The 25,304-nt window shown below is 38.2% G+C and overlaps 1 protein-coding gene across 1 annotated transcript in view; it reads left to right on the top strand.

Annotated features, from left to right (window-relative positions):
* LOC307187069 (uncharacterized protein) overlaps positions 1-19,585 on the top strand; it is a gene marked incomplete at its 3' end in the record, with an annotated part of 99,797 nt that extends 80,212 nt beyond the window's left edge. Inside the window, exons 4-6 of the mRNA XM_079922815.1 lie at positions 7,478-7,619; positions 19,233-19,326; positions 19,436-19,585. Of these exons, the coding sequence (XP_079778941.1) occupies positions 7,478-7,619; positions 19,233-19,326; positions 19,436-19,585 (386 nt within the window). The remainder of the gene's footprint in view (positions 1-7,477; positions 7,620-19,232; positions 19,327-19,435) is intronic.
* Positions 19,586-25,304: the final 5,719 nt, after the last annotated feature.

The raw sequence follows: 25,304 nt of genomic DNA, 5'->3' as shown, positions 1-25,304 counted from the left end.
AATGAGGCAAAATTATGCAATGGGGGAAAGGTCAGTCTCTTCAAAAAGTTGTGATATGAAAACAGGACAGCTACCTATAAACAACTGAAAGAAGAACATTTTTTCACACTATATAAAAAAATAAACTCAAATGGATTAAAGACCTAAATGTAAGATGGAATATTGTAAAACTCCTAGAGAAAATCATAGTAATAACAGTCTTTGACATAAATATTAGCAATATTTTTTTGGATCTGTCTCCTCAGGAAAGGGAAACAAAAGCAAAGATAAACAAATGAGACTTAATTAAACTTAAAATCTTTTTCATAGTGAAGGAAACCATCAACAAAATGAAAAGGCAACCTACTGAATGGGAGAAGATATTTGCAAGTGATATGTCTGATAAGGGGTTAATATTCAAAATATATAAAGAGCTCATACAACTCAAAACAACAAACAACCTGATTAAAAAGTGGGCAGAAGACCTGAATAGACATTTTTCTGAGGAAGACATACAGATAGCCAAAAGGCACAGGAAAAGATGCTCAACATCACTAATCAACAGGGAAATGCAAGTCAAAACCATGATGAGATATCACCTTACATGTCAGAATGGCTAGTGTCAAAATGACAATACATAATAAATGTTGGTGATGATGTGGAGAAAAGAGAATCCTACTACACTATTGGTGGGACTGTAAGTTGGTACATCCACTAGGGAAAATAGTATGGATCTTCCTTAAACAACTAAAATATTGGGTTGGACATAAAGTATGTTCAGTTTTAAGAAAAAATAAAAGACAAATCTGTCATTTTCACCAAGACTTTATTGAACAACATGTTCATTAACCAAATGAACTTTTTGGCCAACCCAATAGTACTACCATATGATCCAGCAATTCTACTACTGGATATATATCTAAAGAAAATGAAAACACTTCTAAAAGATAAGTGCACCCCAATTTTCATAGTAGCTTTATTTATAATAGCCAAGATATGGAAGCAACTTAAGTGTCCATCTAAAGATGAAAAAAATAATAAATTAAATTAAATTAAAATTTTTAAATGGGGAAAAAAAGGGAATTCTCTGGTTGTCCAATAGTTAGGACTTGGCACTTTCAATACAGGGGCTGGGGTTCTGTCCCTGGTTGTGGAACTAAGATACTACAAGATGCACAGTGTGGTCAAAAATAAAAAAATTTTTTAAATAAAAATGGGTAAGAAAGATGTGATACAAACACACACACACACACACATACACACACACACACACACACACACACACACACACACACACCACTGGAATATTACTCAGCCATACAAAAGAATGAAATTTTACCATTTGTAACAACATGGATGGATGTGGAGTGTATTATGCTTAGTGAAGTAAGTCAGAGAGAGAAAGAAATACTTCATGTTTTCACTTACCTGTGGAATCTAAAATATAAAAAAAATGAATAAGAATACAACAAGACAGAAACATGCTCACAGATACAGAGAACAAATTTGTGTTTACCAGTTGGGAGAAGGGTTGAGGGTGGGGCAAAAGAGGTGAGGGGGATTAAGAGGTACAAATTACTAGGTATAAGATACGAGTATGTAATGTACAACACAGGGAACATAGACAACATTTTACAATACTTTTAAATGGAGTATAATCTATAAAAATATCAAATGACTATGTTGTACACCTGAAACTAATGTAATGTTATAAATCAACTATAATTCAATTTTTTAAAAAATCTGATCAAAACAAAAGCTAAACAATCTCTAAGATCCTTTTTATCAATGTTCTAATCTGAATAATTCAGTCAACAAACTTTTACACAAAGCCTGCCATGTGCCAGGTACTAAGCTAAGCACTGAACATATGGATGTAAATAAAAGAGAAATGGTTTCTGTATTCAGAGAGTTTATAAGTCTATTGTATAGGTACAAATCTAATACTTATATCATTAATTAAGCCTCTTTTCTACATCAGACATTGTGTCAGGCACTTACCCAACTACCAAAGTAAGCATTGTTATACTCATTTCATAGATGCACAAATTGAGACTCAGGAAGTTTAAATAAACTGCTCAAGCTTATTTGGCTTGAAGCAGCAAAGTAAGTCTATGAATGCAGTTCTGTTGAGTTCTGACCACCACATTCTTTGTATTATAGCAAGTGGTGAAAGCACACATTCTTGCCTTGTTCCCAACCTCAGGAGGAAACAAATTAGTCCTTCTTTAAGCATGATGTCAGCTGTAGGTTTTTTGTAGATACCTTTTATCAATCTGAGGAAGTTCCCTATTATTTCTAGTTTACTGAAAGTTTATATCATCAAGGAATGTTGAATTCTGTCAAATGCTTCTTCATCATCTATTAAAAAGATCATGTTTTTTCTAGTGTATTCTGTTAATATGGTGATTTACATTGATTCATTTCAAATGTTAAACCAAATTTGCATTCCTAGGATAAACTCCATTGGCCATGATGTATCTTCCTTTTTACATATTGTTGGATTCCTTTTGCTAATGATTTTTATTGAGGTATAATTGGCATACAACACTGTATTAGTTTCAGGTGTACAATATAATGATTTGATATTTGTATATGTTACAACATAATCACCACAATAAGTCTAGTTAACATCCATCACCATACAACAAAAAAAAAATGTTTTTCTTTTGATGAGGAGTTTTTAGATTTATAGCTTAGCAACTTTCAAATATGCAGTACAGTATTATTAACTATAGTCACCATACATTACAGCCGCATGACTTATTTATTTTATAACTGGAAGTTAATACCTTTTGACCCCCTTCACGCACTTTGCCCATTTGCTATTATTTTGTTAATGATTTTTGTATCTATAATTATGAGGGATATTGATCTATATTTTTCTATTCTTGTAATGTCTTTGAATGTTTGAAATCAAGGTAATGCTTGCCATCTTGCCCAATTAGTTGGGCAATGATCCCTTCTATTTACTGAAAAGTTTGTATTGTCTTCTTCATTAAACTTTTATAGACTTCACCATTGAAATCACTGGGACCAGAGTTTTTTCAGTGGGATAGTTTCCTATAATAAATTTAATTTCTTTAATAAATATAATAGGATGATTCATATTTTCTGGGTTTTTTTGTAAGTCTATGTTAGTAAGTTGTATTTTCCAAAAAATTTGTCAGTTTTGTCTAAGTTTTTTGAATGTGCTGTTTTCTTATTATCCTTTTATTTTTTAAAGATCTGTAGTTGATAACCCCACCTTCATTCCTGATACTGGTGATTTGCAGTCTCTTCTGTTTTTAATTCATCAGTCTAGCTAAATTTTGTCAATTTTGTTGATCTCTTCAAAGAACCAACTCTTAGCTTTGTTAAATTTTCCCTCTTGTCTTATCTCTTTCAATGACTTATTTTCTTTACTCTATAATGTCCTTTCTACTTACTTTGTGTTTTCTTTTATCTTTTCCCAGATTCTTAATGGAGGATCTTAGTCCTTGATTTTAAACCTTTCTCTTTTTCTAATATAAACATATAAATCTATAGATTCCCTCTGACTGCTTTCTCTGCACCCAATAAGCTTTTATACATTGTACTTATTGTGTCTCAGTTCAAAATACTTTTTAATTTCCATTGTGATTTTGTGTTTGGTCCATGAATCATTTAGAAATGTGCTATTTCAGGGAACTCCCTTGTGGTCCAGTGGTTAGGACTCAGTGCTTTCACTGCGATGGCCCAAGTTCAATCCCTGTTTGGGGAACTAAAATCCTGCAAGCCATGCGGCATGGCAAAAAAAAAAGCGAAATGAGCTTTTTCATTTCCAGGTATTCGTGGTTTTCCTATATATCTTATTGATTCCTAATTTAATTCTATTGTGGTCAGAGAATATACTCTGTATGATTTAAATCCTATTAAATTTACTGAGGCTTGTTTTATGGCCCAGCATGTGATCTATCTTGGTGAATATACTGTGTGTACTAGTAAAGAATGTCTACTCTACACTTGTTGTGTATATTGTTCTATAAATGTCAATTACATCAAAGTGTTATTCAGATATTCTGTGGCTTTGCTGAATTTTTTTGTCTAGTTGTTCTATGAATTGCTGGAAGAGGAGTATTATGTGTACAATACTATAATTGTGGAATTATCTATTTCTTCCTTTTATTCTATCAATTTTTTCTACATGTAGTTTGAGGTTCTGTTATTAAAGGCATACATATTTATAATGCTTATGTCTTTCTGATGAACTGTGCCATTTATCCTTATGACATATCCCTGTTTGTTTCTGGTAATATTCTTGTCTTGAAGTCTATTCTATATAATACTTAAAATAATAATTTCATTCTTCTTATGCTTACAGTTTGCATGGTATCTTTTTTGTTTTCATTAACTTTTAATCTTTCTGTGTCTTTATATTCAAATTGTGTCTCCTAGAAAGATTGAAGTAATGTCTTGGTTTTTCATCCACTATGTTAATATCTGCCTTTTAATTGTAGTGATTATACCATTAACATTTAATATAATTATTAATATGTTTGGATTTAGTCTACCATTATATTATTAGTTTTTCTTGGTCCTATTTTTTTACACTGTTTCCCTCCCACTTTCTTGCTTTCTCTTTAATTATATGAATTTAGTACTTCATTTTAATTTATCTATTGGATTTTGGCTGTATTTCTTTTTCTAAGTAGTTTGTCAAGAAATTACTAAATACAGACCTAACCTGTCTCTGAAATTCTCCCCATATTATCTGGATCACAGGGTCTACTTTTTCTGGTTCCTGGCCAGAAAGACAAGGTTTCTATCAAATATACAGCCACCAGTGCTATTGTAACTATTTTGCCTTTCCATGAAGGGGGACCTTCCCTTAAACAAAGCCTTCATAAAGAAACCCATAAAAAGAAAAAAAAAGTAAATACAAAAACAACAACAAGTATGACACTATGTGGTCATGTCTTCAAGTTTTAAGTCCCTCCAAAACCTGCATCCTTTGGTTTAACTTTCAGATCTCAAAGAGCTATTATTTTGAATTTTGTCCATATTGTTTCCTTGTAATTAATGAGAGGAATGGGTTATAGGAAGTTTCCAGAGCAGAATCAGAATGCTTTCTTTAGTTTTTGATTCATTCAATTAACTGGAATACGTAATTGAGAAATTTTCTTAAGAAGGAAAGAGTAATTATTACTTTTCTGAGTTCTTGCATATCTCAGATGCCTCTGACTTTTGGACACTCATAACATTTAATAAAGTATAGAATTTGGGGGTAATTTTTTCTCTCTTAAAATATTGTTGATCTTACTCCACTGTTTTCTGGTATTAAATATTTTGAGGGTGGGGAGATAATCTGAGGCCCGCCTAATAGTTTCATTTTTACATGTAACTTTCCTTGCCAACGTGAATTTTTTTCTTTCTCTTTTAATATTAAAAATTTTGCCAGGGGCTTCGCTGGTGGTTCAACGGTTAACAATCCACCTGCCAATGCAGGGGACACGGGTTCGAGCCCTGGTCCAGGAAGATACCGCGAAGCAATGAAGCCCGTGCGCCACAACTACTGAAGCCCATGCACCTAGAGCCCATGCTCTGCAACAAGAGAAGCCACTACAATGAGAAGCCTGCACATGGCAATGAAGAGTAGCCCCTGCTCACCGCAACTAGAGAAAGCCTGCACGCAGCAATGAAGATCCAAAGCAGCCATAAAGAGAGAAAGAGAGAAAGAAAGAAAGAAAGAAAGAAAGAAAGAAAGAAAGAAAGAAAGAAAGAAAGAAAGAAAGGAAGGAAGGAAGGAAGGAAGGAAGGAAGGAAGGAAGGAAGGAAGAAAGAAAGAAAGAAAGAAAGAAAGAAAGAAAGAAAGAAAGAAAGAAAGAAAGAAAGAAAGGAAAGAAAGAAAAAAAGACTGAGACTGTCCAGAAGTCAGACATTGCCTTAAAAAAAAACTTTTTTTTTGCCAGGACAGTCCCAAGTGTTGTCTATTTTGTTAATTTTGCCAAAGACAAAACAGAGCATTTTCAAATTTTAAAATCAAAGTTTATTTAGCTCTGGGTGGTTTTTCCTCACTGTCAGTCAATGCCATGTCCTTATTTTTCTTATTTAATGCATTGAAACAAAATCTCTACTGTCTCTTTCCTATATCCATCAACTTCCTGATCGTCTTCTTCTCTTCATTTTCCCCCTGTGTATTCTGGAATTGTTCCACATTTGTTCTCTGTATCATGACAGAGTTTTCTGTCTTTGACTATCACTGCTGTAAAAGTATTCTATCATGTTTTGGGTTTCCTTATTTTATTTCCTTATATGAGCCAGCACACTTTGCATCTCTGCCTTCACTTTAACTTGTTTCCTCATATATTCACTTTTGTGTTGTAGAGGTTTTATATTTTTTCATCTTTTAGGAAGAAAACCAACAACTATCTTTTAAGAAGTTGTTCTGGGCTTCCCTGGTGGCACAGTTGTTGGGAGTCCGCCTGCCGATGCAGGGGACACGGGTTCGTGCCCTGGTCCAGGAGGATCCCACATGCCACGGAGCGGCTGGGCCCATGAGCCGTGGCCGCTGAGCCTGCGCGTCCAGAGCCTGTGCTCCACAACGGGAGAGGCCGCAGCAGTGAGAGGCCCGCGTAACACACACAAAAAAAATAAATAAATAAAAGTTCTGTTTTTTGTAAAAAATATATATATATATATTATTTTCAAATATTTCCACTTTTCAGAGTCTTAAAGAAAGCATTTCCTTTCCCCTATGTTGCATTATCTTTCTAGAGTACCCATGGAGGTTTTCCATTTACATACTTTGAAATGAGAGAATTCTGCCTGGAATTAGACAGTGTGGAATGTCCTTAGCTCCTTTTACTGTTCTCTCAGATGCTGGCAGTCTCCTCATCTCAGACCTAGATGTGAATGTCAGGTAAGCCTGGACAGCCACTAATTTAATTAGTGAAGTCTAACTGTGTTCATTTAGGGAGCCTGAGAGTGGGTGCTCTCTTGATCTGAGAGTGGGAGATCTCTAAGTCAGATGTTCACCACTTTTGTTCCAGTGAACGACGTTACATGGAGATTAAATGCTCAGTAAGCACTGCTCCTAGAACTCTTCCTATCTCTGCAACTGTTTGGTGGGTTTCTTCAACGACAAAGAACCCTAGGACACAATGAACCTCTGCTCTTCTTCTATTCCTGACATGTTTTTTGTTAGGAGTATTAATTTCTGAGTTAATATAGAAAAACAGGTGTTAATGGGGCAAGGAGAGGGCAGGAGGCTGGGGTTTGGAGTGAGATTCAGTTTTTCAGTCAGTGGACCCCTGTATCCCCTATTTAGGAATGCATCACTCAAAGCCTTCCTTAGTTCTTTGAGGAGCTCTGAACTCTCTATTAGAAAAGGTGGACAAGGAGGTAAATGAGCTCAGACTGTGCTCCTTGATCATCCTAAAACTATGTGTTCAGGAGAAATTCCACTCCAAGTCTAACATCTCTTATCTTCATTTTCCAGTGTGCTTGCCGGTTTCTTTCTTTTTCTGTTTTTTTTAAGCCTATTTTAATAAGAAGTTGGAAGGAGAAATATCAGGTCTGGCTGGCTGGTCTGTCACCATAGTACCCAGGGTCCTCTGTAATTATCTTCTGAATACACTGTTTATTTGGTATGCTTATGTTGATGACTATCGAAGTCATTGGTAAGAAATAAAGCTGTCAGTGTGACAACTTTTCTAAGTCAAAGAATCTTCCACCCTGAGGTTGGATAAAAGCTCTGATTCTCTGTGAGAGCTGATACTTAGAACAGAAATGTTTTATGTGGGCCCTTTGGTGGCTATGAGGAGTTCCTGTCCCTAGGATACCTACTTTTTTTTTTTTCCTGTTGAAGTAGAGTCAATTTACAATGTTGTGTTAGTTTCAGGTGTACAGCAAAGTGATTCAGTTATACATCTATTTATCTATCTATTCTTTTTCAGAGTCTTTTCCACTATATGTTATTACAAGATATTGAAAATAGTTCCCTGTGCTATATAGTAGGCCCTTGTTGCCTACCTATTTTATATATAGTAGTGTGTATCTGTTAATCCCAAACTCCTAATTTATGTCTCCCCACACACTATACCCTTTTGCTAACCATAAGGTTTTTTCTACCTCAGTGAGTCTATTTCTATTTTGGAAATAAGTTCACTTGTATCATTTTTTTTAGGTTCCATAGGATTTCTATTTTCTTCTTCCCATATAGCTCTATTGACTCTCCCTGGAAAGAGAGACAGAGAAGCTTATCAGTTCCTTTGATTTGGATCATATTTAAGACAGAATACTGAAAAATTACACTCTAAAGGCAGGGAGTTGAGTTCACCTTTTAACACTATTTTTCATCTACTCTTTCTCATTTCCTCACCAACGCTCCTTCGGTTGATACATTTATCTTGAGCTCCTGTTTAGATCCTTACACAGACAGACCAACTCATTTTACTATCTCTATTCTTTCTCCTCCAATATTTTATTTTAAAAATGTTCAAATATACAATAAAGTTGGAAGAATTTTACAGTATACCCTCTACCTGGATTCTACCATTAACATTTTACTCTACTTGTTTTAATACAGAATTAGCCATCATTTTAGCCATTCATCTTTTTTTTAATGCATTTCAAAGTTGCAGACATCAGTACACTTCCCCTAAATACTTCAACCAATGTACCATTAAGTAAAGTTTAATATTTGCTTATGCTTCTCTTCTTTTGACATAAAATTTGCATACAATTAAATACACAAATGTAGTGTGCCTTTGCTGAGTTTTGATAAGTGCATACACCTCTGTAATCCAAACACCCATCACTATTCCCACTCTTGGCAATCACCACCCTCCAGTTTCTCCCCTACAATTCCCAGGGTGACAGCTTTGCAGCAAAGAGCAGCTAGTCCTAACTAGAGCAAAAGGGCCCGGGGCTCCAGGAGAGATGTAAAGACATAAAAATAGATAAAATAACTGTTTTTGAGGAGATTGGGAGGGAGTTACACTTCTCACAGCATTTGGCAATGAAATAGTGATGCACATAGAAATGATTTTCAGACAAAACAAACAATAAAAAGAGTGACTATTACTCCCAAAGTTGCATGAAATGTACAAGACATGGCTGTGCTGGGAATAATATTTATATAATCATATCAATAGAAACACTGAACATTGATCTCATTTAAATAAATATAATTATTTGGAAGATGTGGAGAAGGGAAACAGATGTGATTAAGAAAACCTGTAGTAAAATTCAATAAAGAATATCTAAAACTCAAAAATCAAGGAAGACTTGTGTAAGAATATTAAACAAAAGAACAAAGTATTGAATATGATTGTCTTTGGAGAGCTTGAATTGAGGAAGTAAGGGGAAAGAAAATTCTATCCTCTGTAGTTACCTTAGTAGAACACATTGATTTCTTAATCTATGTACAAATAAAATCTTATTAAAAATTAAAGTTAAATTTTAAGCAAAGGAATAAATAAATACTGTGTGGCAGATTTCCAATTCCATTAATATTATGTGCTATATACAGATGTGGGGGGAACCTCTCACTTAAAAACAACTAGAAATATTGGTGAAATACACTAACATTTTAATTCTATACCTGAGTTTAAAGAAAGTGAGAGGAAATTCCTCCCCCCAATAAAACCAAAAAGAAACTGAAAGCATCATGGCATAATTTGCCAATTACAGAAACCAAGGGACTTAAAATTTAATGACCCCTCAGGGACAGGACAAAGCATTGCATCTATATAAGGGGTTGGAATGAGACCCCTACATAAAACCAAGACTCTCAAAGAGATACTCTCTTGTTGAAAGAGGGTATCAGAAAAGAGGGAGATGACAAGGAACTTATCCTCCTTGCTCTGGGCCCTGAGTGGAAGAACTGTGTCACCTGATAATTTATAGGTAAAAGTCCACTTTCACACAGGACAGGGGTTCAAATGTACTATGCATGAACTTGGATCCCCAAGTTAAGAAATTATCATAAAAAGTGTTGGATTAAAAACAACGCTGGGATTCCTGGCAAAAGCCAACACAAATCCTCTTTGGAGAGCTGTATCCTTAACCCAGGGCTCACAGGATTCTGATGGATAAATTTCTGCCTTAACATAGCCCAAAACAAAAGTAGAAAATAAAGTATAAAGCGACAAGACAGGAAACAAATATCAATCTACTGTGAACAAGACCCTTCAGAAGCAACATATGCTAAAATTAGAGTCTCAAAACTTCAGTTAATGGAATTATAAGCAAAATACTAAGTATACTTGAAATTATTAATTAGTTAAAAGAATGACAGAAAAAGAATATAAATATATGTAAAACAATCACTTTGCTATACACCAGAAACTAACACATTGTAAATTAATTATACTTCAATAAAAAATTTTAAATTTTTAAAAATTAGAAAAAAGAAAGACTGACAACATGAGATAGAAACAAGATAGCATCACAAATGATAAAGCAACTTTGAAAAATACATGTATAGTACATCTATATCTAAATGTCAGTGAAATTTAAAACTCTGTGAAGGAGTTATTCTCAATAATACTAATTGAGATCGTCACTCCCATCTGGATTGAAAGAATTGTTTCCTGGAAATTAAGTTATTTAAACTGTCTCAAGAAGAGATAGGAAAAAATGAATTAAATCCGTGAAGGATGTTGACAAAGTTTCCAGAGAAATTCTCTCTTTACACTCTCCCAAACAAACAAACAAGAAAAAAACACAAAACAACAAAAGGTTCAGATATCTTAGTCAATTTTTCAATAGAAGTAAAGTACAAAGAGTTGATACTATTTAAATTGCTTCAGCCCCAGAGAAAGAAAATAAGCTTCCAAATTTCTTTATAAAATTTTTTATTTTTTGTATTTTTTAATACAGTAGGCCCTTGTTGGTTATCTATTTTAAATATAGCAGTGTGTACATGTCAATCCCAAACTCCCAATCTATCCCTCCTTCTCACCCTTCCCCCATCGTAACCATAAGTTTGTTCTCTAAATCTGTGAGTCTGTTTCTGTTTTGTAACTGAGTTCATTTGTGTCATATTTTATATTCCACATACAAGTGATATCACATGATATTTGTTTTTCTGTGTTGACTTCACTTAGTATGATAATCTCTATGTACATCCATGTTGCTGCAAATGGCATTATTTCATTCTTTTTTGTGGCTGAGTAATATTCCATTACATGTATGTATAACACATCCTCTTTACCCATTCATCTGTTGATGAACATTTAGGTTGTTTCCACATCTTGTAAATAAGTGGCTATTGTAAGTAGTGCTGCTATGAACAAAGGGGTGTGTTTATCTTTTTGAATTTTTGAAGCTTAGATAAATAGAACCGTACTGCATGCATGTTTTTGTGTCTTTCTCTTTCTCTCAAAAATATTGTTTTAAGACTCAGCCATGTTACTGAATCTTAATTCAGCTTAATTCGTTCATTTGCTTTGTTGTACACCTTGTTTTAATGTACCACAGCATATTCACCCATTCTACTATTAACAGACATGTGGATTGTTCATGACTTTGGGGTTTTAAATTATGCTGCTCTGAACATTGATCCTGAATGTGTATGTATCCCAGTGATCACACACTTGAACTTCCAGGGAATATACTTAGGAGTAAGATTAATGGTTCAGCATATTTTTGTTTCAATGTTACTAGAAAATGCCAAAATGCTTTCTTGTTTTCACTGCCAGCAGCCACATCTGAGAGTCCCCATTGCCATTTCTCTGTATCATGGAGAATGGGCTTGGTAATGCTGCAGTAACACCCAAATCTCAGTGGCATAAAACAACAAAGGTATTTTTCTCAAGCATGTTTCATGTCCATCACAGAAAGCTGTTGCATGATCATGGCAGAAATCTGGCTGATGGTGCAAGGTCTAACTGTAACATTGCTATGTCATATAACTTTTTACTTTTCTAGATATATATTGATGTCATCTACAAATAGAGATTATATTATTTCTTCCTTTCCAATTATTCTGCTTCTAGATGCTTTCTCTAATCTAACTGCATTGGTCTTTTATATATCTTGAGGCAATATTATTAGATGCATACAAATATAGAACTTTTTCATCTTTAAGAAGCAACCCAAGGTCAGCCACCTGCCCCACACTGGCAGCTGCTGGTGGACAAATGAGCAAACTTGGCAACAAATTTTTTCAAATAATAATCACCTCGAACTTAAGGGATCTGTTAAAACAACAACCATTTATATAACTCATTGATGTGTGTTGGGCTCATTTGGGTGGGTTCTTTTGTCCTCAGCTGACCTTGTTTCTTTTAGCTGCTAAAGATAAGAGATGGGATTTTTTTTTAAAAAAAAGGTTCAATTTGCATGCAAAATTTAGAGAGAATTTAGAGGAGCAAAAGGTGTTTCTCTCATCTCAATTTCCTCAGCCAGAAAAGACTGAGGCTCATAAAAATGGAATCACTTGTGTAAGGTCACCAGGGAGGCTGGGGAGAGAGCCTCGTGCTGAATTCAAGTGCTTCAGGCTTGGAATTCCCATAACACCATAATGCCAGAAGGGAACCCCAAGATGTATTAAAAATATACCTTTGGGATTGTTCAAAATTAAAGGAATAATTCATCATGAGATCACAAGATGGCAAAAACCAAACACAGGAGAAACATTGGGAAAGTGCTCAGTCAGCATGACCTCCACTCCAGAGTGCTTGGTAAAAATCCTTGGACTCCACTATACACTTTGATAGATGGCTGGGAACTGAGCTCTGAGCCTACAATCCTAAACCCACCAATTTTCTAGGATCAGCAAAATCCCTTATATGATTAAAAGTACAAGTATTAAGGGGAAATTGACAGTAACACAATAATGATGGGGGAATTTAACACCTCACTACACCAATGGACAGATCATCTAGACAGAAAATTAATAAGGAAACACAAGCTTTAAATGACACAATAGACCAGAGAGATTTAATTGATATTTATAGGACATTCCATCCAAAAACAGCAGATTACACTTTCTTCTCAAGTGCACATGGAACATTCTCCAGGATAGATCACATGTTGTGTCACAAATCAAGCCTCGGTAAATTTAAGAAAACTGAAATTGTATTAAGCATCTTTTCGAACCACAGTTCTATGAGACTAGATATGAATTACAGGGAGAAAACTGTAAAAAACACAAATATATGGAGGCTAAACGATACGCTACTAAATAACCAGAGATCACTGAAGAAATAAAAAAAATACCTAGAAACAAATGACGATGAAAACACGATGATCCAAAACCTATGGGATGTAGCAAAAGCAGTTCTAAGAGGGAAGTTTATAGCAATAAAATCCTAGCTCAAGGAACAAGAAAAATTTCAAATAAACAATCTAACCCTATACCTAAAGCAACTAGAGAAAAAGAACAAAGAAAACACAAAGTCAGTAGAAGGAAAGAAATCATGAAGCTCAGAGCAGAAATAAATGAAATACAAACAAAGAAAACAGTAGCAAAGATCAATAAAACTAAAAGCTGGTTCTTTGAGAAGATCAACAACCTTTAGCCAGGCTCATCAGGAAAGAGAGGGAGAGGAATCAAATCAATAAAATTAGAAATGAAAAAGAAGTAGTTACAACAGACACCGCAGAAATACAAAGCATCATAAGAGACTACTACAAGCAACTCTATGACCAAAAAATGGACAACCTGGAAGAAATGGACAAATTCTTAGAAAGGTACAAGCTTCCAAGACTGAAACAGGAAGAAATAGAAAATATGAACAGACCAATCACAAGTAATGAAATTGAAACTGTGATTTAAAATCTTCCAACAAAACAAAAGCCCTGGTCCAGATGGCTTCACAGGTAAATTCTACCAAACATTTAGAAGAGCTAACACCCATCCTTCTCAAACTCCTCCAAAAATTTGCAGAGGAAGGAAGACTCCCAAACTCATTCTACACAGCCAAAATCACCCTGACACCAAAACCAGACAAAGATGTCACAAAGAAAGAAAACTACAGGACAATATCATTGATGAACATAAATGCAAAAATCCTCAACAAAATACTAGCAAACAGAATCCAACAACACATTAAAAGGATCATACACCATGATCAAGTGGGGTTTATCCCAGGAATGCAAGGATTCGTCAATGTATGCAAATCAGTCAATGTGATACACCATATTAACAAATTGAAGAATAAAAACCATATGATCATCTCAATAGATGCAGAAAATGCTTTTGACAAAATTCAACACTCATTTATGATAAAAAAAAAAACTCTCCAGAAAGTGGGCATAGAGGGAAAGTACCTCAACATAATAAAGGTCATCTATGACAAACCCACAGTAAACATCATTCTCAATAGTGAAAAACTGACAGCATTTTCTCTTAGATCAGGAACAAGACAAGGATGTCCACTCTCACCACTATTATTCAACATAGATTTGGAAGTCCCAGCCATGGCAATCAGAGAAGAAAAGGAAATAAAAGGAATACAAATTGGAAAAGAAGAAGTAAAACTGTCACTGCTTGCAGATGACATGGTACTATACATAGAGAATCCTAAAAATGCCACCAGAAAACTATTAGAGCTAATCAATGAATTTGGTAAACTTGCAGGATACAAAATTGTTGCACAGAAATTTCTTGCATTCCTATACACTAACAACTAAAGATCAGAAAGGGAAATTAAGGAAACAAACTCATTCACCATTGCAACAAAAGGAATAAAGTACCTAGGAATAAACCTACCTAAGGAGGTAAAAGACCTGTACTCAGAAAACTATAAGACACTGATGAAAGAAATCAAAGATGACACAAACAGATGGAGAGATATACCATGTTCTTTGATTGGAAGAATCAATATTGTGAAAATGACTATACTACCCAAAGCAATCTACAAATTCAATGCAATCCCTATCAAATTACCAATGGCAATTTTTACAGAACTAGAATAAAAAAATCTTAAAATTTGTATGGAGGGCTCCCCTGGTGGTGCAGTGGTTGAGAGTCTGCCTGCCGATACAAGGGACATGGGTTCGTGCCCCGGTCCGGGAAGATCCCGCATGCCGCGGAACGGCTGGGCCCGTGAGCCATGGCCGCTGAGCCTGCGTGTCCAGAGCCTGTGCTCCACAACGGGAGAGGCCACAACAGTGAGAGGCCCACGTACCACAAAAAAAAAAAAAAATTTGTATGGAGACACAAAAGACCCCAAATAGCCAAAGCAATCTTAAGAAAAAACAGAGCTGGAGGAATCAGGCTCCCTGACTTCAGACTATACTACAAAACTACAGTAATCAAGACTATATAAGTGGCACAGCTTCCATCATGAGGGCTTTGTGGCACAATAAATGCTACCAAATTAAAAAAAAAAAGACAGTATGTTGCTGGCACAAAAACCGAAATATACATCAATGGAACAGGATAGAAAGCCGAGAGATAAACCCACACACATATGGCCACCTTATCTTTGATAAAGGAGGCAAGAATATACAATGGAGAAAAGACAGTGTCTTCAATAAGTGGTGCTGGGATAACTGGACAGCTACATGTAAAAGAATGAAATTGGAACACTCCCTAACACCATACATAAAAATAAACTCAAAATGGATTAAAGACCTAAATTTAAGGCCAGACACTATAAAACTCTTGAGGAAAACACAGGCAGAGCACTCTATGACATAAATCACAGCAAGATGCTTTTTGACCCACCTCCTAGAGAAACGGAAATGAAAACAAAAATAAACAAATGGGACCTAATGAAACTTAAAAGCTTTTGCACAGGAAAGGAAACCATAAATAAGATGAAAAGACAGCCCTCAGAATGGGAGAAAATATTTGCAAACTAATCAATGGACAAAGGATTTATCTCCAAAATATATAAACAGCTCATGCCACTCAATATCAAAAAAAACAAACAACCCAATCCAAAAATGGACAGACCTAAATAGACATTTCTCCAAAGAAGACATAGAAATGGCCAACAGGCACATGAAAAGTTACTCAACATCACTATTAGAGAAATGCAAATCAAAATTACAATGAGACATCACTTCACACCAGTTAGAATGGGCATCATCAGAAAATCTGCAAACAATAAATGCTGGAGAGGATGTGGAGAAAAGGGAACCCTCTTGCACTGTTGGTGGGAATGTAAATTGATACAGCCACTATGGAGAACAGTATGGAGGTTCCTTAAAAAACTAAAATAGAATTACCATATGACCCAGCAATCCCACTACTAGGCATATACCCAGAGAAAGCCATAATTCCAAAAGACACATGCACCTCAATGTTCATTGCAGCACTGTTTACAATAGCCAAGACATGGAAGCAACCTGAATGTCCATCAACAGATGTATGGATAAAGAAGATGTGGTACATATATACAATGGAATATTACTCTGCCATATAAAGGAATGAAACTGGGTCATTGTTAGAGATGTGGATGGACCTAGAGACTGTCATACAGAGTGAAGTAAGTCAGAGAGAGAAAAACTAATATCGTATATTAACGTATATATGTGGAATCTAGAAAAATGATATGGATGAACCAGTTTGCAAGGCAGAAGTAGAGACACAGATGTAGAGAACAAATGTATGGACACCAAGGGGGGAAAGTGGGGCGTGGGTGGTGGGGGGTTGGGATGAACTGGAAGGTTGGGATTGACATGTATACACTGATATGTATAAAATAGATAACTAATAAAACCTGCTGTAAAGCACAGGGAACTCCACTTCACTGTACAGTAGAAACTAACACAACATTGTAAAACAACTATACCCCAATTTTAAAAACAACTACAAAGCAGTCAATTCACACAATGATTAAACCCTTAAACAGCAGAGTGAGCCAAGCAGATGCCAAATCACTTCCAAACACATTTTAATTCTAGTTTTAGGCCACCAAGTGATTCATTGCATGAGATTTGATGTCACTTGACCTTTCTGTCTCAATACCTTCATCAGAAAAATGAATAACCCCGAAGCAATGCGTGATGATAATTAATGAACTGACAGATCTAAGAGAGAAATTTAAAACACGTGAAACTTCTTCCACTTGGCTGATGGGTTACTGTTGCCCTGGTGTCTGAAATAAACATCTAAAAAGCAGAGAGTTTTTCTAGAGCAAGAGATACGGAAGGGAAGAAAATGTCAAGTATTGTTGGGGGAGCATTTCTAACACTCTTTGAAGACAGGCAGAGAGTTAAAAAATCAGAACTGTTGGGCTCTACCTCACAGGCCTACAAGTCCTGTACTTGCCCAGCCTTGAGACTTAAGAAAGAGCCCAGAGTCAACAACAGAGACATCAATGGTTTCATGGATGGGGGAGCTTACATGTCTGATGCTCCAAGGTCCTGGAGCAACATCCCCACCTTGTGCGCTGAAGGTGAGCAGGACATGGCTGCAGTCTTCACTCCCTGGGGGAGGGGGAGGTTGCCAGTTATAGGGGGAGTTGACATCAGGTTGGCTCATCAGTTACCAGGGAAACTAGCAGAGGGGCATGCCTCTCACCACTCCTTTGATAAGCTATCATAGTGGAGATGTTCTGGTCTAAAGATTAGATCCATCACTAGCTGGGGCAGGGGCAAGTATGTAAGAAGGTCAGTCATGTGAGTAGGTGTAGGTGAAGCAGGCACTGGTCGAGCAGGGGATGTACAGAGAGCAAGAGAACAGCCATCTTGAGTGGCCTGATCATACAAAAACCAAAAGGAAATGTGTCAGCCCTGTACATGGCAGGGAATTCCAGGGTGAAAAGCCTTATGGTCTAAGGAGATGAATGAGCAGATATTATAAAAATGATGGGAAAGGGGCAAAAAGTGTGTACAGGAAGCCTATAGGATACAATGACTAATTATTTCTTGGAGGGATAATCAGAGAAGTTTTCACAGAGGCAATGAGTGCTGAGCTAGACTTTGACACAGATAATGGACCTGGTACATAGTAGATGCCTATTAAATATTTTTCAAATAAATGAATTAAAGCCATTACCCACAGGAATACCACCAAGGGCAAGAGCATGGATGGATGGAATATGGAATTTCCAGGAAACTACAAGTGATTTATTTAGTATTATTGCTCAAGTGAAAATCTGGAGGGAAAGAACAACTTCTATCATTGGTGAGGCTGGAGATGGATGCAAAGCCCAGATCTCTGAGGGCTTTCATGACATACTCAAGTTTTTTGAGTGTGTCCTGTTGGATTTGGTCAGCTGTGGAAATCTGGAAACTGAATGCAAAAGGACATTTCAGGTGGAGGCACTGTGATGGGCATGGAGATGCACCACCCAGATCCCTCTTCAATGAAGGGCTCATTGTACCAGCTGCTGGTGACAGAGGAAGGGGGCAGGGCACAACCTTTAAAAGAATGATAGCCGTTGAGGATACAACATAAACTGGTTAGAACCAACTAGGTCCAAGATGGCAGATGAGTGACTTCTGCCAGACTTTGAGCCTCAGTATACGCTCATGGTAACACATCAACACACTACATGACACACCCAAAGGCACCATGACAGTTCCAAGGCTGACCATAAAAGGTCAAAAAGTGGATGGTGGCCCAATTCCTGGAAATCCCCACCCTTTCCCCAAAATAGCTGGAATACTCCTCCCACTCATTAGCCTATGAAATTACCCACCCCTATAAAAACTGAAAACCCCATAACCTGACGCCTCTCACCTCCTGAGATGGCCCACACTCTGTCTGTGGGTTGTGTATCTCCCTGAATAAATCTTTCACTTTACTATGGCTCACTCTTGGATTCTTTCCTGCAGAAAGCCAAGAACCCACACTTCACAGCTGTCCCAGGGACTCACCTGAGGCCCAGGACATGACTATCTTCTGGCGCCCCACTCTCTTTCCTGCAACACTGGGAGTGCTGTTGGCAGACAGCCTTCAGCTGGGCCCCTGCAGTGTCTGCCACAGCTGCAGAGCTGCCTCACCCATGAGCATGCCCTTCCTGGGGCAGCCCATATCCAATGGTCATGGGGGCAGGGGATACAGGCCCAACCATTCCACCTTGGGGCAACTGCTCTCTGTGGAGTTGGCCAGGCTGTCATGAGGATTGTCCTGCATCACAGCCCAATTTCCCTGTTTCTCTCCCAGCCTTAGGGCCAGACAAGAATCCCTAGGGGTGGGAGTGGGGGAGCATCTGAGGCAAGGAAGGAAATTCCATCCTTCTGTCTCAGCCCACACTCCTTCCCTGTGGCTCTGACCTTTCAGGATTATCTTGTGGAAGCTAATGTTTGGGAACGAATGGAGTAAAGCAAAAGGAGCCCTAGTGTTGGGGTCAAAAGGAGTTCAAGACCGGATCCTATTATAGGTCTGGGTCAAGCCACTTCACCCCTCTGAGAATGGGAAGAACAAGAGGAAAAATTGGGAAGAATAAGACAAACATCCGAGATTTAGTGATGGAAGTGAGTAAATTCATGAGATAATATGGGAAAGTGCTTCATAAACTGTATATTCATCATTTCAATGAAAACTATCTAAAACATCTGATAATTGTTTCTTTCCCTTGGTCAGATTGTGTCTGTGCCTCAGGGTTTTTCAGGTAAACTTTCTGCGGGGGTCAGAGGAGCTCCATGGAAGGGTATACCACCGCCTTGTCAACGATGGGAGAACTGCAGTGGCCCCTGTAAGCACGCCAAGGATGGGAACAACCAATATCCTTGAACGTGTCCTCTTACTATTGAAGTTTTGCCTTTGCATCCCCAACCCCAGGACACAGGAAGGGCAGGGTAGAAGTGAGAAGTGGAAAATAGATCCCAGCTCAAATTACATCCCATCCTCAGGATGGATAAGCTTGGTCCCTTTATGCCCAGGCAGCTGAGGCCATGCTTAAAACAGAAATGCATACACACCTCGGCAGAAGAGCAGCTCTGCTGGGCTAAAGGGAACACCTGCTGTTTCTTTCCCATCACATAGATGTTTTAGCCAAAATTGGGTTACCATGTAGTATGTTAAGGAAGAAAAAAAAACAGTATCCTAGGCATTAGAAAAAACCTGGGTTATACCAAAATGGTTACCTTTGGGAGAAAAGATGATAGGTGATAGTTATTTCTTCTATGTACATTTCTGTGTTTTATGAAGTTATTACCATAAACACACAGTTACCCTTTTGTGATCAGATAAAATAATTGTCATAACAATAGATTAAAATTCTCATGTTTCTATGATCAAGCTTGTTCCCACTCCATTTGTAGTGTCAATGGGCTTAAAGGAGGAACAAAGAAATTCTAGAAATCACAGCTTTCGTTACTAAACCAGGAACTTGCCAGAAAGCAAGCTCCACTCTGGATACCTAGGGGCAACCACAAGCTGCTGGTGATCTGTCATGGACCAGATGTTTGTGTCCCCCCAAAATTTGTATGTTGAAGCCCTAACCTCCAATGTGACTGTATTTGTACTTGGAGATATGGTCTTTAGGAGGTAATTAAGGTTAAATGAGGCCATAATGGTAGGGCCCTAATCCTATAGGATTAGTCTCCTTATAAGAAGAGTCAACAGACAATGACTTCTATCTGTGTCTCTGTTTCTCTCTCCACACAGGAAAGGCTATTTGAGGACATAGTGAGAAGGCAGTTGTCTGCAGCCAAGGAAGAGAGCTCTCACCAGGAACAAAATGGCCAACAGCTTGATCTAGAACCTGTAGTCTCCAGAACTGTGAGTAATAAATTTCTGTCCTTTAAGCCACCCAGTCTATGTATTTTGTCATGGCAGCCTGAGCTAATATATGAATGCTCCAGAGGCCCCGCACAAGGCACCCTCAATACCTGGTAGCTCTAGAATTCAATGTAGTTCAGTTCTGCCCTGAAGCTGAATCCAAGTTCAGAGGCCTGGAGAACTGAACTGTGAGCCAGAAGCTCTTGCAAAATTACAATCATCCTCACTATCTATTGGGTTGGCCAAGAAGTTCGTTCAGGCTTTTCCAGACGATGTTATGGAAAAACCCAAACGAATTTTTTGGCCGAGGCGATATTGCAAAATATTTTATCCAGGGTGAACCTAGACCCTTAGTTCCATATATGTATTGACAAGATCAGCCTGAATTGTTGAATCACCAAGTCTTGGAGGATAAGAGTCATTGTAGTTGATGTCAAAGGATCCATCCCATAGCAAACTCACTGCTGTTTCCTCTCCATCAACTGTTACTTCACAAAGTATAACACAAATCACAGTGAGTGGTATCATACATGGTCTCACACCAAGTGATTTAATCTAGAATGCCTTTATTTTTACACTAGGTAGTAAGGATGAACTTCACATTAGATGTCCCCTTTTTTAGACCCCTACTTGACTAATGCTTCCATGTTCTCTTTCTTTTTTTCTTTTTTTTTTTTTGCAGTATGTGGGCCTCTTACTGTTGTGGCCTCTCCCGTTGTGGAGCACAGGCTCCGGACGCGCAGGCTCAGTGGCCATGGCTCATGGGCCCAGCCGCTCCATGGCATGTGGGATCTTCCCGGACTGGGGCACGAACCCGTGTCCCCTGCATCAGCAAGCGGACTCTCAACCACTGTGCCATCAGGGAAGCCCTTCCATGTTCTCTTAATATAAAAAAGGAAATCAAGTTTCAACTCATTTCCAAATTAGGTTTTACTTACAATGTCAAGAAAATTTCCTTTTTGCTATAATGCCAAGAAAATTTTTAGGTAAGGTCAAGTTCAAGTTTCTTTTTCATTCAGTTTTAAATCATTGAAATAACTTCCAGGAAAGTTTTGGTTCATTTTCGAAACTACTAGAATGCAGTATTTTACAAGTCATCTGGCCAAGCTCTCTCTGGCAGGAAAAACTTCACAGGGTGAGGAATCCTACTTCTGAGGTTGTGGCATGGGCTTCATTGCTTATGAGTTGAGTGGCACTGTCTCAGGAAAGTTAATCTCCATTTCATGAATTATTAAAACAGAGGCAGAAGCACTGACACTCTGCCTGCCTGTATAGGGGAGTTGGAACACACCGAGCCTCACATTCTCACTTGCTCTCGAATCGGTTGGCATTGCCCCTGCAGCCGCTATACCAGAACTGTCGGCAAGCCTGTCCCTTTTCATTATAGGACCATTTCAGGACATAATCCTGGCACTCACTTTCCATTGGATCCAGGGAACAAGGACCTGCAAGAAAATGAATGCAGAGAGAGCTGAATTTCCTGCATGAGCATGACAGAAAAGAAGCAATGGTTTGGCGTTCCAGACCTAAAAATGAATCCTAACCTCACCAAAAACTGGCTCTGTGACCTTCAGCAAGTAACTTACCCTCTCTGAGCCTCAATTTCCTCCATCATAAAAGCAATATTAAAAAAAAAAAAGCTACATCACAAGTTTGTTGTAAGGTGTCACAAAACATACATGAAAGGGGCAATACAGTTAGAGCTATTATTTTGCACAGTGTCTAGTATATGGCACATACACCAGACAATGTGTAATGAATGAATGAATGAAACAATAAAGCTTTCCTCAATAAAATGCTAGCAAAAACCAAAACAGCACATTAAAATCACCATATACCATGATCAAGTGGGATTTCTCCCTGGGATACAAGGACGGTTCAACATACACAAATCAATAAACATGATCACCACATTAACAGAATGAAGGATAAAAATCATATGATCATCTCAATAGATGAAGAAAAGGCATTTGACAAAATTCCAGAGAACTACTCACTTGCTTATTATGCTAATTTCCTCTTTTTTTCAAACTGTCTCAATCCCTTGCCTGATCCCCAAATGTTCCAGCCTTCTAATGGTCTAAGCAAATCCAGCTAATTTATTACTGTACCCTGACACTAGCCCAAGAAGTTAAGCTATCTATTAAAAGAAAAGCATGATGTTCCTGGAAAATAGCATTGAGAATAAACAAGTTACAACAAGAGCAAGATCTGGAATGCCTATTTTAAATTGTAAATCAGACATGAATTTACCCAGGTCTATAACCTCTGCCTTCTGTGGAGAACAGATTTCCTTGGGCACACTCTATATCGGAGAAAAATATTCTTGTCTTGGGTCGGCCCTACAGCACAGAATGATGATATCTTCCAAATAGTTTCCCCTGGGCCTTCTAAGCACTCCCAAATAAAGAGGATATTGTCTTCAGAAAGCAATTCATGGTCCATTCGCAGGAAGTTGCCTACCCATATCCCATTAGTATAATCAGCACAGACCAGTTTTCTTGAAGGGTTGACCAGATGTGCTAGACCTCAGAGAATGAGATACATTCATGGGAATTGTCTTCTGCCTTGAACAAGCACATCAGAACTGGCCTGTTTCATGACTCCATGGAGGGTGTAAGACAGCAAGCAGTGAGAGCCCAGGAGAAGAAGCCAGAGCAAACGCTTCTCCAAAACCTTGGTGGGAGTAGGGGGGTGTCAACAGAAAAACACTTCAGTGGTGACCTTTTGACTCTACTCTGTATGTTCAACAAATGGATTTAGGGCTCAGCAATCAGCTGGCACCAACCTCTACCATTACAAACTGATTCCAAATGGACAAGCCAAGGACTAGTTTAAACAAAGCACTCACTTTTCCTAGTGACACTTTATGGCTTTGGTCTTTAGAAGCCCCACCCTTGCCTTTAGTCTGGGAGATAATCAAACAGGGGTTGCTTCTTCTAGATTATACTTCTTAGGGCCGCACTGTCCAGTAGAACTTACTGCCATGAGGGAAATGTTCTATATCTGCCCTGTCCAATACAGTAGCCACTGCTCATGTGGCTGCTGGGCATTTGAAATGTGGCTACTGCAGCCAAGGAACTAAATTTTTCATTTGATACCATTTCAAATTATTGAAATTGAAATGGAAATAGCCAGTGTGGTGCAGCTATAGGTGAGTAAATCCTTACTGCTTTGAACTAATTATCTCTAAGGTGTTCTTTGTAACCTAACACTCAGGAAGCCTCAGACTCAATTTTTTTATCAGTATGATATGGTATCAGGGGACATTTCACCCACACAGTTATTGATAGCTTCCAATTTTACATTTGGTGTTATTTTTACCATGAGTAGTAACTTTTGCCTTTTCAGAAGAACGCTGAAGCAGGGTCAGTTTTACTGAAACAAGTCCATGGAATCCAGGAAGGAAGGAAAGAAAAGGGGGGAGAGAGAGAAGAGAGCTGGAAAGGTATGGAGAGCAGCGACAGGGAAACTGCTGTTTTACCGAGGCCACTTCTCTTTCCTGATGTACGTCTTATAACATAACCCTATCGGGAGGAGAAAACCACAAAATAGATCTGTGCACTCTGGAAATTACACTGAAATTGAAAATATATCAAGATCAGCCTGGCTGCTGGAAAGAGAGAGGACATTCATTTAATTCTTCATTAACAGATGCAGCAAAATGTGCCAGAGCTCCAGCAGAACTTGGCCTGAGATGCAAGGGCACGGGGTGGCTGTGGGAGCTCAACACTACTTGGGGCCAGAGAGGGCTCCCAGTCTGGGTAACACTGGCCTGAGCAGTAAAAGATGAGCAGATATGGTCCAGATGGGCACTGTGGAGAGGATGCAGAGACAGGCTGATGAGGGGAACGATGGCATGGGGACATGGGGTAAATACCAGGGTAGAAAGGCTACTGCAATAGCATGAAAAGTGTATGCAGGTCAGTGGCGGCCAGTGAGACCCTCAGGACCACGCAGAAGCCCTCGTGCTCTACCCAGGCACCCAACCATGATCTCATGACAATGGGGGAACCACAGAAGAAGAGAAATCACATGGCCAGATCTGAATTTTAGAAAAAATAATATGGTCTTCAGAATGCAATTGGGAAAAGGACAAACTGGAAGAAACAAGACCAGTTAGAAGGCACTGCAATTACATTTGAGGTGGATGGGAGGGTATGAAGAGGGAAGATGTGGAGAAGGGGATGGGTCCGAGGGATGCTGAGGAGGGCGCCACGCCAAGATCTTGTTCGCAGTTGGGGGTGCAGGTGGGGAGCAGAGAACAACTAGTGATGTGTGGGCTTGGCTTTCCATTTCTGGGCCAGTGTGGTTCCTTCCAGTAAAGGAATAAAAGGAGAGAAGTTTCCATGGGAAAGTCAAGGCCAGTCTGCTTAATTGGGTTTGAGATGACAGTGGGCATGTCCAATGATGTAGTCTGGAGGATAGTTGAACATTCTGGTCTGCAGCTCTGGAGAGAGTTAAAGGTGGAAGACATGGATTTCGAGTTGTTTATACAGAGGGGATAGTTGAAGTCACAGTAGGAAAAGTTGCCTGGTAGTGTGTGTAGACGGCTTTGAGACAGGACCTAGGGAAGGCATTACGGATTTACCACGAAATTAATGAAGCCTAAGCTTCAGGGCCCCTTATGTGCATATACCTCTTCTAAATAAATATTTACTTTCATCCTTAATTTCAATGATTTTGTATTCTTTCTCTTACAGAGGGCCCCCTAAGTTGTATAAACTTC

Source organism: Stenella coeruleoalba, assembly GCF_951394435.1.
Source record: "Stenella coeruleoalba genome assembly, chromosome: 5".
Lineage (NCBI taxonomy): Eukaryota > Metazoa > Chordata > Mammalia > Artiodactyla > Delphinidae > Stenella > Stenella coeruleoalba.
This window is presented reverse-complemented; position numbering and strand designations above follow the sequence as displayed.